The 12,865-nt window shown below is 48.1% G+C and overlaps 1 protein-coding gene across 1 annotated transcript; it reads left to right on the forward strand.

Moving 5' to 3' along the window:
- Positions 1-568: 568 nt before the first annotated feature.
- Positions 569-3,219, forward strand: Clp1 (cleavage factor polyribonucleotide kinase subunit 1). Its single transcript, XM_051166439.1, has 2 exons — positions 569-1,236; positions 2,419-3,219. Exons 1-2 carry the CDS (start codon positions 592-594, stop codon positions 3,088-3,090), a joined length of 1,317 nt encoding a protein of 438 aa, XP_051022396.1. The 5' UTR covers positions 569-591; the 3' UTR covers positions 3,091-3,219.
- The last annotated feature ends 9,646 nt before the right edge of the window (positions 3,220-12,865 follow it).

A 12,865-nucleotide genomic window follows, 5' to 3' on the forward strand; every position in this document is an offset into this window, starting at 1 on the left:
ATGCAGATAAAGTCTCTTGTTAGTTACATTTGTAAGGAGTGTTCTCTTTATGTCCTAGTGACTTGCTCACTCAGTGTTTTCTCTTTCTTTTTGGTTTTTCGAGGTAGGGTCTCTCTGTGTAGCCTTGGCTGTCCTGGACTCGCTTTGTTGACCAGGCTGGCCTTGAACTCAGCAATCTACCTGCCTCTACCTCCCGAGTGCTGGGATTAGCGTGCACCACCACACCCAGTTACACTCAGTGTTTTCTACTGAGTTGCACTACTATTCTAAAAATACCTTTATCTTCTAGTCTCGAGGAGACAGGCTGTAAACCCTGAGTCTGGAGGCAATAAGAACTGTGCAGGAGAGCCATGCAGTGGTGTCTCACACCTTTAATCCCAGTACTCAAGGCAGAGGCAGGCGAATCCCTTTGTGTTCCAGGTCAGCCTGATCTACAGAGGGAGTCCAGGACCGCCAGGATTTCAAGAGAAACCTAGTCTCAAAAAAATCAAAAAATAAATAAATAAATAAATAAAATAACTGCAGGAAAAGATAAAGGGATGACACTATTGGGAGGTTTTGGATGGTGGCCTGATGTGATGGTTTGATCTAATGTTTAATTTGGGTTCTAGGTGTAGCAGCTATACCGAAAAGATGAGCGAGGACTCCAACGATGATAAACCAACGACTAAATTTGAACTAGAGCGAGAGACAGAGCTTCGATTTGAGGTGGAGGCATCTCAGTCAGTTCAGCTGGAGTTGTTGGCTGGCATGGCGGAGATCTTTGGCACAGAGCTGACCAGAAACAAGAAATTCACCTTTGATGCTGGTGCCAAGGTGGCTGTTTTCACTTGGCATGGCTGTTCTCTACAGTTGAGTGGCCGGACGGAGGTGGCTTATGTCTCTAAGGACACCCCTATGCTGCTTTACCTCAACACTCACACAGCCTTGGAGCAGATGCGGAGGCAGGCAGAAAAGGAGGAAGAGAGAGGCCCCCGAGTGATGGTCGTGGGCCCTACTGACGTGGGCAAGTCAACGGTGTGTCGGCTGCTGCTCAACTATGCAGTGCGCTTGGGCCGCCGTCCTACTTACGTGGAGCTGGATGTGGGCCAGGGCTCTGTGTCTATCCCTGGTACCATGGGGGCCCTGTACATCGAGCGGCCGGCAGACGTGGAGGAAGGGTTCTCCATCCAGGCCCCTCTTGTGTATCACTTCGGCTCCACCACTCCTGGCACCAACATCAAGCTTTATAATAAGGTCCGAGCTGGGGCCAAGAGGGGGTGAAGGGACGAGTTTCCATCAGGGTGGGAAGGAGGCAACGTTGTTACTGGAAACTACAATTTTCCCTGTGTGTGTGGGGAAATATATATCTATCTATCATGTATGTGTGTATATAATATGCCATTACTGCCACGTGATTTTAGAAAAGACTTGTAAAACTAAGAGCTGTGAGTGGTGGCGCATGCTTTTAACCCCAGCACTCAGGAAGGCAGAGGCAGGCGGATCTCTATGAGTTCATGGCCAGCCTGGTCTACAAAGTGAGTCCAGGACAGCCAAGGCTACACAGAGAAATCCTGTCTTCAAAAACAAAACAAAATGAGTAGGCCTCTTGAGGGTCCATTTGGATCCCAGCACTCATGTCATGCTGGTCCCAGCTGCCTGTCACTCCAGCTCCAGGGTGAGCTAATGTCTCAGGCCTTCATGGGAACCTGTACTCATGTGACAAACATTTATACAGATACATATAATGAAAAGTAAAAAAAATTAAAAAGGAAGCTGTAGTAACATAAAATTAAATCCATGTTATGGGGTCAAAAACCACAGTCATTAAAAATGTTAATTTTGAGGCTGGGAATGGTGGTCTACCCTTTAGTCAGACTGTTGTACAAAGCAAGTCTAGGACAGCCAGGGCGGTTATACAAACAAACCCTGTCCCAAAAAGCCAATATTTTGTTCTGAACTGGATATTGTAGCTAATCCCTGTAGTCATAGGACTTGGAAGGCTAATGTAGGAGTTTGAAACTAGGCTAGAGTTTTGTACTAAGACCCTGTCTCATAAAAGCAAAAATTGAGAGCCGAGGTCTGAGGTTGTAGCTGAATTGCCAAGAACATTTCAAGGTTGTGGTTGGATTCCCGCCCCTGTACAGTCTTTGGATGGCACCTATTACTCTAAACCCTAACTTAAATGGATTTAGGGGCTGGAGACACTGTTCAGTTGTTGAGAGCAATGGCTGCTCTTCCAGAGGGCTTGGTTCAAGACCCAGCACCCATACGGCAGCTCACAACTAACTGTACCTCCAGCTCCAGGGCATCTGACACCCTCACTCAGAAATAAATGCAGGCAAAACACCAATCAGTGCACATAAAGTTAAAATAAATCATTAAGAAAAATACAGATAGATTTATAATGCTTCTGTTCTCATTTTGATGCTTTTGCAGATTACATCACGTTTAGCAGACGTGTTCAACCAAAGGTGTGAGGTGAACAGAAGGGCTTCCGTGAGTGGCTGCGTCATCAACACCTGTGGCTGGGTCAAGAGCTCTGGGTACCAGGCCCTGGTGCATGCAGCCTCAGCCTTTGAGGTAGATGTGGTTGTGGTTCTGGATCAAGAGCGACTGTACAACGAACTGAAAAGAGACCTGCCACATTTTGTTCGCACTGTGTTGCTCCCAAAATCGGGGGGCGTGGTAGAGCGCTCCAAGGACTTCCGGCGGGAGTGTAGGGATGAGCGGATCCGTGAGTATTTCTATGGATTCCGAGGCTGTTTCTATCCCCATGCCTTCAATGTCAAATTTTCTGATGTGAAAATCTACAAAGTTGGGGCACCCACCATCCCAGACTCCTGTTTACCTCTGGGCATGTCTCAGGAAGACAATCAGCTCAAGTTAGTGCCTGTCACCCCGGGCAGAGATATGGTGCACCACCTGCTGAGTGTCAGCACCGCCGAGGGCACAGAGGAGAACCTTTCTGAGACAAGTGTGGCTGGCTTCATCGTTGTCACCAGCGTGGACGTGGAGCACCAGGTATTTACTGTCCTGTCTCCAGCCCCCCGCCCACTGCCTAAGAACTTTCTTCTCATAATGGATATCCGCTTCATGGATCTCAAGTAGTAATTAGCAAGGAGCCTCGCTTTCTGGCCACAAAGTTCTGGCCGTCACCACAGGCAGATGGGATATGGGACTCTTACTAAGGCAGCTGACAAGGACCAACTAGTAGAAAGCACGCGTTCTACCTCTTAGGACAGTGTAGTGGCCAGGTTCTGTAATCCTGAACCAAAAGGACAGAACATGAAAAGAAACTATGGTTATTTTTTTACAAATCATCTAAGGTACCAATATCCCGGATCCGAGAGCATCCCGTGTCCTTCACTGTGCCGTCGTGTGGTGTTTTTGCCACTTTCTAGTCCACATATGTCGTGCTTGTTATATTATTTAGCCAGGGTGAAAGTGAGATAAAGTTCAAACTTAAATAATTATTTTAATAAATAATTGTTGTCATAACGTAGAGTTGGTGTGGTTCTTGGTTAATTTTCGCCCCTAAGTATAGAAACTATAGGAATGATTTATTGCTACAATGCTGTGAGTAGGAGAAAACTAAGAACCTACTTATAAGCCATGTTTCCTGTACTTTGAGATAAGAGGCTAGTGTCTTGAGATAGCCCATTACCTTTTTTTTTTTTTTTTTTTTTTTTTTTAGTTTAGGGTTTCTTGTTGTTTGTGTATTTGTTTCTCATTTGTTTCTTTATTTTTACTTTTCTGAGACAGGGTTTCTCCGTGTAGCCCTGGCTGTCCTAGACTTACTTTGTAGATCCACCTGCCTTTGCCTCCCAAATGCTGGGATCACAGGTGTGCTCCACTGTGTCCGATGTGCGCTCTCGCGCTTTCTCTCCCTCCTTCCCTCTCTCTCTCTCTCTCCCTCTCTTTCTCTCTCAATTTAATTTATTTTGTGTATACTGCTCTGTCTGCACATATACCTAAATGCTAGAAGAGGGCATTAGGGCCTCAGATCCCAGGGCATAGATGGTTGTGAGTTACCATGTGGTTGTTGGGAATTGAACTCATGACCGTGGAAGGGCAGCCATTGCTCTTCATCATTGGGCCATCCTCACAGCTCCCGTTTTATTACAGCTGTCCTCCCTCTTGTCTGTCTATGTGGAATCAGGTCCCAAAGTCCAAAGTTTTTGGGTGTTGAGCTGGGAAAGCCAATTTTGGTGTTTGTTGTCTGATCTTTTGTTAGGAAGTGTCCCGTGGATTTGCCCATTCCCTCATTCTACAGCTCTGTGTTGAGCAAGTGCTCACCAGAAACTGTTCTGGGTGGGAAACAAAGTTTCATGAAGCTCGCAGAAGAATAAAGGCAAGTAGTCCACAGACGTTTTAAGTTTGGGGACACGGGACAGTCAGGGAGGGCACTTTCTGAGAGTGCGTCTTCAGTAACACCTGGGAAAACTAAGCAGTCCTGTACAAGTACTTCACACTTTACACTTGTGTAAAAGCTTCCCTGTAGAGGAAGCGACAACATCCTAGAAAGGAAAGCTTTGACTTCAGTGAAGGACAAAGCACTGTAGTGGGCTCTAAGGGTGAGACCGGAGGGAGCTGCAAGGATGAGCTGAGGTATGCTGCTCACAAACTGGACTCACATGGATTTCACCCGCAGCAATGGACCAGGGTCACTAAGCAAAGGACTGGCACAATGCGTTTCACGTGTGACTGGTTCCTTTCTGGCATCTTCCTATAGTTTTGGTGGATTCTCCTGCCATTTCCCCATTTTCCTGTCCTCTGTCTCTGTGCACCCATACCGCCCCCTCTCATATAATGCTTTACTAACCAACTCTCCATTTTGAAGAGATCATTGCTGTGTGGATAACTGGTTACAGATGGCAAACCTCTGGAGAAGCCAGGGCACACATGAGATACTTGTGTGTCCGTATGCAGGTGTGAGCTGGTGGAGGACAGGATGAGGGGAGGCTGCGGAGAAAGGGCTGCGGAGAGCTACCGTATGTGCTTTGCAATATTTTGAAAGTAAAATGGACAGGACTTGCTGGTGACAGTGATAAAGGAGAGAAATTTGTATTAAAGCTGATGGTTTATGATGGGCTGTGTGTGTGCTTTACGTTTTATGTGTTTGTATATGCACCACAAGCACGCATGGTGGCTGGGAAGGAGAGACATCGATCCCTGGAGCTGGAGTTTAGCTTGTGAGTTGCTATGTGGGTGCTAGGAACCAAAGCCTCGCCTCTGGAAAATAACAAGTGCTCTTTTTTGTTTGTTTGTTTGTTTTTTGAGACAGGGTTTCTCTGTAGTCCTGGCTGTCCTGGAACTCAATCTGTAGACCAAGCTGGCCTCCAACTCGGATCTACCTGCTCCTGCTTCTCAAGTGTTGGGATTAAAGGTGTGTGCCACCACACCCAATCTTTTATTTATTTTTTTTGTAAACAAGTGCATTTTATTTTTGGTTTTTTGAGACAGGTTTCTCTGTGTAGCCTTGGCTATCCTGGACTTACTTTGTATACCAGGCTGGCCTCGAACTCACAGTGATCCACCTGCCTCTGCCTCTCAAGTGTGCCTTGGCAAACAAGTGCCACCCTTGGCAAACAAGTACTCTTGACTGCTGAGCATATTCCCTACCCCCCTCTCTGTCTGTCTCTCTCTCTCTCTCTGTGTACACTTTGGGATGGATTACTCTTAAACTCTGTACATAGCCCAGCAGTCTTCCTCCCTCCACATAAGAGCTGGAGTTACTACATACGCCACCACACTTGGCTCATATTTAAAAAAAAAGGGATTTTAAAAAAAGTTTTTTATTCTTATTTTATGTGGTTTTGATCCCATGTCTGTGTGAAGATCTCCTGGAACTGGAGTTACAGACAGTTGTGAACTGCTGTGTTGGCATTGGGAATTGAACCTGGGTCCTCTAGAAGGGCAGCCAGTGCTTTTAGCTGCTGAGCCATCTCTCCAGCCCCTAAAATTTTTGTTATACTTTTTTCTGTGTGGGTATCTATGTGCATGGTATACGTATGTGGAATGTTTACCACAGCACAGGTGCAGAGGTCAGAGGGCACCCATGGAGTGGTGTCAGTCCTTGTCACCTTTTTTTTTCCCTCTTCACCTTTATGTGGGTTTTGGGGATAGAATTTAGGTCATCAGGCTTGTGACCTGTAAACAAGTCACTTTTGTTTACCCACCAACTTGAGCTATTTCACCAGTGTTATTCATATCTATCTATTATTCATATATATGTCTATATGAACTATATAATATATATATGTTTGTTTGTTTTGTTTTGTTTTTGGTTTTTCGAGACAGGGTTTCTCTATGTAGCATTATCTTCCTGGACTTGCTTTGTAGATCAGGCTGGCCTTGAACTCACAGAGATCCGCCTGCCGCTGCCTCCCAAGTGCTGTGATTAACGGTGTGAGCCACCACTGCTCAGCTTTTTAAAATTTTTTTTTTGACAGAGTCTTACTGTATAGCCCAAGCTAGTCTCCAACTTGAGATTCTCCTACCTTGGCTCTCCTAAGTGCTGGCAATGTAAGTGCTGGGACACTAAAGGAGGGCGTAGGACTAGCACGCGGGGTTTGGGTATTGTTGAAGTTGGAGCCATGACTCATCCATCTGAAGGTACAGCGCAGACAGCATTTGGAGCCTTAGAAAAGGTTAGGGCTGAAAGTTGATGACAGCCACTGACTCTGAATATAGAAAGTGTCTGAAGCGTGTAGTTTGGTACTGTGAAGATGGTGATAAGGAAACTAAGGATGGAATTAAAGGTCAAAGGGGTTTGGGATGTAGTTCTAGTTGTTCAGGCCTTTGCTTAACAGGCATTAGATTCCATTCTCATCACAGGGGAGAAACAAAGCAGAGGTGGAAGGAGGGTGCAGAATGCCAGGCACAGTGAGGCCTGGCCAACAAGGCTTCCCTGTGGATCCCAGAGCACAGTGAGGCCTGGCAAACAAGGCTTCCCTGTGGATCCCAGAGCACAGTGAGGCCTGGCAAACAAGGCTTCCCTGTGGATCCCAGAGCACAGCACTGGCAAACATGGCTTCCCTGTGGATCCCAGAGCACAGTGAGGCACTGGCAAACAAGGCTTCCCTGTGGATCCCAGAGCACAGCACTGGCAAACATGGCTTCCCTGTGGATCCTAGAGTGAGCATTGGTGCGTGCCAGAACTGTCCCTGACAACTGCAGTCTTGGAGCAGTGCAGATGCAAGCGCCACTGACATAGCCTTCAGAGGAACTATAAACTGAGGAGGGAAGGTTCAGACTCGTCTTTCAAGAAGCTTTGTTAAGGAAGTGGGCGGAAGGCTGGCAGATGGCTTAGCAGGTAAAGGCACTTGGTGCCAAACCTGACAGTGTGGAGGAAGCTGACTTCTGCAGTTGTCCTCTGACTTTCGTACGTGTTCTGTGGCATGTGTGTGCCTTTACTACATCACAAAGATAAATCAAAAGGAAAAGAAACACCTAGGAAAAATGCAGCGAGAACAAAGGGGCAACTGTGTCCTTTAGCAGAAGCTTTTATGTGGCAGGGATGCCAAGCATTCAACCCAGGGCCTTGCAAATGCTAAGCCCAAACTCTGCCCCCGAGCCTCATCCCCAGCTCCACAGAGAGGATCTCATGAGGTCAAGGAGTGAAGCTAGTGTTTTACCATGACGAGGTTTTTAAAATGCGCTGATTGTTACACTGCTGAAAGAAGTTGTACTGCGACACTGGTCTGCAAGGTATGAGCACGAGAAAACTCAAGAGGATATGAAAAAGCATAGATAAGTGACGCTAGAAAACCTGTCAGGTATTACTTGATATATGTGTCAAAGTAATTTATTTCAAGTATGATGATCTGGATAATGTTTTGGTCTACATTTTACTGACTATTCTTCAGATGTTTTTGAGCTCCATCCTACTGAGCTTTCTTCCTGGGATGACCATTTTGTGATCCTAAGGGAAGGAGAATGGGGTCTTTGTTAAGGACGGGGACGGTGATTATGCCACTGCTCATCCAGCTAAAATCGGGTTGGACAACCCAGCAGTCTCATGTCCCCAGTGACCCTGAGGGATTTAGTACCTCTGGTTGGATGGTGGAAGGCTTTTTCCATTAAGTAGTGTCTGGCCAAGAGACATAATTGTTCACATGGGTTCTTGGTAGAAAAACTGGGCTAGCAGGAAGGGGCAGTGGGTGAAAGAGCTTGCTGGGCATGCCTGACAACCCGAGCTCCGTATCTGGAAGCCAGGAGAGAACTAACACCCAAAGGTTGTTTGACCTACACCCCCTCACCCCCCAATTTCCTATTTTAAAAAGTAGGAAAATAAAACTGCTTAACTTATGAAGTAGAGAAAACAAAGCTTTAAAATCCTAGAGAAATAAATGAAATTTGACTTTTTTTTTGTTGTTGTTTGTTTTTCGAGACAGGGTTTCTCTGTGTAGCCTTGGCCATCCTGGACTCACTTTGTAGACCAGGCTGGCCTCGAACTCACAGCGATCCGCCTGCCTCTGCCTCCCGAGTGCTGGGATTAAAGGCGTGCACCACCACGCCCGGCTTGACTTTTTTTTTTTGTCAGGGTTTCTCTGTGTAGGGTTTCTCTATCCTGAAAACTCACTTTGTGGACCAGGCTGGCCTCCAACTCAAGAGACCCGCATGCCTCTGCCACTCCCCCTCGCCCCCCACAATGCTGGGATTAAAGGTGTGTGCCATCACACCAGGGTAGCTGAAGAGTTTTAAAAATAGTCAACATAAACTCGAATAGGTTGCAATAAATGCTGCATTGAAGCCAGTAGTAAAAATAGAGTACAAATGATAATATTTGCCATGTTAGAGAGGAAAATAGTGTAGACTTTATAAAAGTGTAGATTTTTGCATTAACTTGCTGGCTGTCTAAGGCTGCGTGTCAAAGTTAATTCAGCAACATTTGAAGCCAATCCGACGAGACAATGACAGGACTTGGAAACCACACTGGACACACGAGAGACCTTGGCTTCAGGAAAGTGGCAGGTGGGACACCTTTTTGAAGGGCTGTTATGTAACAGAGCTGCTTTGCAAATGAGAGACGGCCTGGAGACGTAAGAGGAGAGCCTTATGGCAAAGCTACTGGGTCCACAGCTGTCTCGGGCTAATTAGGGCAAAATGTAGTGCCGTGATCTACGGAGAGTTGGCCAGCAGCTCGCCAGGGACAGGAGCTATTCTAGAAAGCTTTTTCTCTTCATCCTGTTTTCTCAAATTGGGTGAGGTCAAGGCGCCCATTTCTTGTGTGTAGTCCTGGAGGTGCCTGCGCCCCGCAAGGCGCGCACTCCCAGTGCTTCGCTCCGTCGGTGGGCAGCTACGCTCCTAGAGCTAACCCAGCCCTTGGCAGGACCCTTTCCTTACACTTCTCTACGGGCCCTGATCTCCCCGGCCTCCCTCCATGTGCAAGCCATAGCACCGGCCGCACCACCACTCGGGAATCCTGCAGAGGTCCCCACTGAAGACTTGAACAGAGTGTTTTAAATAAAGTTTCACTTCTTTAAAAAGAGGGGGAGGTAGGGGGGTTAGGTAGGTGGGCTGCCCTACCTAATCCTCATATGATTGGCCAATGATTGAAGAGGCAAGGAAGCGGAAAAGTCCTACCGGTGACTGGCTATGGTAGACGCTCGTCAGGGCTGTACCATGCTAACCCGAAGGAGGTTGGCGAACTGAAAAAGGGCATCTGCTTGGTTTTTGAGCGCTTCTGGTACATACCTAGACATTTGCCCTTCATAGAAGCTCTTCTTGAATACACTACAAATAGGAGAGCCGACAACGAGAGAGAAAGACATCGCCTGCCCATCTCCTCGTTTCCCCACCCTTGCGCAGCTGGCCGCATCCCCTCCTCCAGACCATCGGCCAGGCGGACACGACGGCCAGGCGCGCGCGCTCCCGCAGGAATCACGTGTTTACGGCGCCGTGCCCCTGCAGCCAATCAGAAGGCGAGGTCGCCCGCGGTCGCGCGCACGCCCGAGGGAGCGCAGCCGGGGCGGGGGCAAGGGTGTTGGGGGAGGGCGAGCGGGGGGTGGGGTGGGTGGTGAATGGGAGAGTGATCAGTGGGCGGGCTCGGCGGCTCGAGCCGCATGAATGAGAAGAACGTGCCCCGCGAGAGACGTCGTCCGCCGCCCGCGCCCGGGGAGCCAATGGGAACGCCGCGAGGCCTACGGACCCTAGGCTGAGGGCAACGGCCGCGCGCCGGCGCGGAGGCGAGCGTCGGCCGTCGGGAGCGCGCGGCGGCGGGGCGGGCGTGGAGCGTGCGGGGGCCGCGCGCTGCCTCTCAGAGGCCAGACGGCACTGCTGAGAGGCGGTGGCGGCGACAACGACAGCGGCGGCGGCGGCGGCGGCGGTGACGGGCACCTCGCCGGGGGGTGAGTACCGGGGACGCTGGCCCCTGCGGAACCGGAAGTGCTGGGCTAGCGAGGTGGGAGGGGAGAGTGACCTCTAGGGAAGGGGGACCACGGAGGGGAGGAGGTTAAGGCCCTACCCCTTACCGGGCTCTATGAGCAACTCCCCAACCCCCCGAAACGGACGGCCGCAGTGTCTGGAGAGCCACGGCCTCCGGGGCTCGGAACCGGTTGGTGCCGGGCTGCCCGGTTGCGGAGCCGCCGCCCCTTCCGTCCCCGGCCCCGCGGTTCTCCCAGCTCCGGCGGGCCCTGCGCGCGGTGGATTCCGTGTTTTTCTCGCCCAGGGGTGCCCAGCTCTTGTCTCCGGGGTTGACTCTCCCTCGCTCTAGCTGCAGGCTGGGAACTGGGTCCGGTTCCCCTTTTACCCACCCGCTCCGCGCGCGGTTCAGGCCCCTCGCCCTACGCTCCGCTGATACTTATTTTTTGGCTAGAGTCTCGTCCTGTGGTACCTGTTCTTTTCACCCATCCATCTGCTGCTCCTCCCTACCCCCCTAGCCAGGTGCTCCATGCCTTTAGTACTTTGTACTCTTTACAAGTGGAGCTTGACTGTGTTCGACAGTGTTTTATCTATGGGAGTCTATTCTTAGGGAGGTGTAAAGTTCCTTAACCAGTTAGCCAAATGAAACCACTGAAATGAGAAACAAGAAAATGACCAAACTTACTAGAAGTCGTAGAATCAGATATGTTATATTGCAGATCATTTTTTGTCATCTTGGGTTTACTTCCTGGTTGATGCCACCTTGTCCAGGATAATCATAGGTTTTGGCTCTCCATCCTTTTATCCCACTGTGTGTCTGCTTTACATCAGACAGATCTCTCCCGTGGTCATTATCACATATAAATTCACCTAATGTTGGTAAGAATTCTGTCGACAGGTACTTGGGTACCTACCTCAGTACAGCTTGGGTCTTTTCCTCATAGCTGAGTGCATTATTTTATATGGTATCTCCGTTGTGCTATAAAGCTTAATTATTTTTAACAAATAGTCCATGTGCTGCCCATGGCACTTCTCCTAAAGAACTACTTACATTAAACCTTTCTAAAGCCTTCAAACTACATAACCTGAATTGTTTTATAAGGGTTTTTTGTTGTTGTTGTTGTTGTTTTGAGACAGGATCTCTTGACTTGGCTGTCTTGGAACACACTTTGTAGACCAAGCTGGCCTATAATTCACAGAGGACCATCTGCTTCTGCCTCCAGAGTGCTGGTAGTAAAGGCAGAGCCACCACACCCGGCTCTGATTGTTTGTTTAATACATACATATTTCCACGCCATGATTTCCCCCTCTGTCAGCATGTGTCATACACATCCTTGTACACTTTGGTGACACTGGTGTGGATCCATCAGAGCGTGACTGATGAACCACACTCAACCTTCCGGTTTCGCCCCTTGTCTTTCTGCACCACATGCCTTTGCTGGGACTTGGTATGTTGTTATTTATACCCAAATAAATTATTTTATCTTGTCCCTTCTAATATATATCCTAACGTTTCAGATGATGGCCTACCATGACTGCTGTACCATGGCAGAATTAGTCTGTGTGGCTTTTATTCCTTAGTAAATGTGATCTGCAGTAGTACAGGATTCAAACTGATTAACTTTATATAATATTTAAGTATTTTCTCTTTCTTTTTGGTTTCTCGAGACAGGGTTTCTCAGTGTAGCCTTGGCTGTCCCTGGAGCTTGCTTTGTAGACCAGGCTGGCCTTGAACTCACAGAGATCCTCCTGCCTTTGCCTCCCAGCTATTTCTTTAACCTTTGGAGTTTTGGGGAAAACATTTGCTTTAATAGAACTCTACATATCAAGAAATTTGCTTGTTGCAATTAATAAGATACTTAGGCCAAGCCAGGTGGTGGTGGTACATACCTTTAATCCCAGTACTCTGGAAGTAGAAACAGGCAGATCTGTGAGTTCAAGGCCAGCCTTGTCTACAGAGCGAGTTCCAGTATAGTCAAGGCTACACAGAGAAACCCTGTCTTGAGAAACCAAAAAAGAAAAAGAAAAAAAGCTACTTAGGCCTAAATTCAGGAAACAGAAATAATCATAAAACCAGGACTAAATAGGATCTGGCTTTTAGGACTGTAAAAACTTCCTGCAGTTTTTGGGTCTCCATTCTAACAATGCTGTCCATCCTCCTCCTCCTCCCTCCACTCCCCCCTTTAGAACAAAGTCTCACTGTGTAGCCCTGGCTGTCTTGGAATCTATGCATATCAGGGTGGGCTGGAGACCTACCTGCCTCTACTGAGATTAAAGGCATTCACCACCATAACTGAGAGGTGAACTGTAGCAGGCGCCTTTGCCTTCTATGTCTTAGGTAAGAAAAGAAGTGATAAATTCCAAGCACACGTGTCTTTGGTTGTCTGGATCTTTTGACGTTGTTAATAGCTGCTATTGGTATCAAATAGTGTACTACCTATGGGGAATAGTACTGCTTTCGTTTAAAATTCTTATTAAGCACAAATCTTGGTCTGTAGAGTCCAAGGTATCATTAGGC

Source organism: Acomys russatus, chromosome 24 (genome assembly GCF_903995435.1).
Source record: "Acomys russatus chromosome 24, mAcoRus1.1, whole genome shotgun sequence".
Classification (NCBI taxonomy): domain Eukaryota; kingdom Metazoa; phylum Chordata; class Mammalia; order Rodentia; family Muridae; genus Acomys; species Acomys russatus.

Excerpts from the sequence above, each read along its gene's own strand:
- Clp1 (XM_051166439.1), top strand. The coding sequence starts at position 592 with ATGTTTAATTTGGGTTCTAGGTGTAGCAGCTATACCGAAAAGATGAGC. Across the intron at positions 1,237-2,418 it reads ACATCAAGCTTTATAATAAG|ATTACATCACGTTTAGCAGA; the intron begins GTCCGAGCTGGG and ends ATGCTTTTGCAG.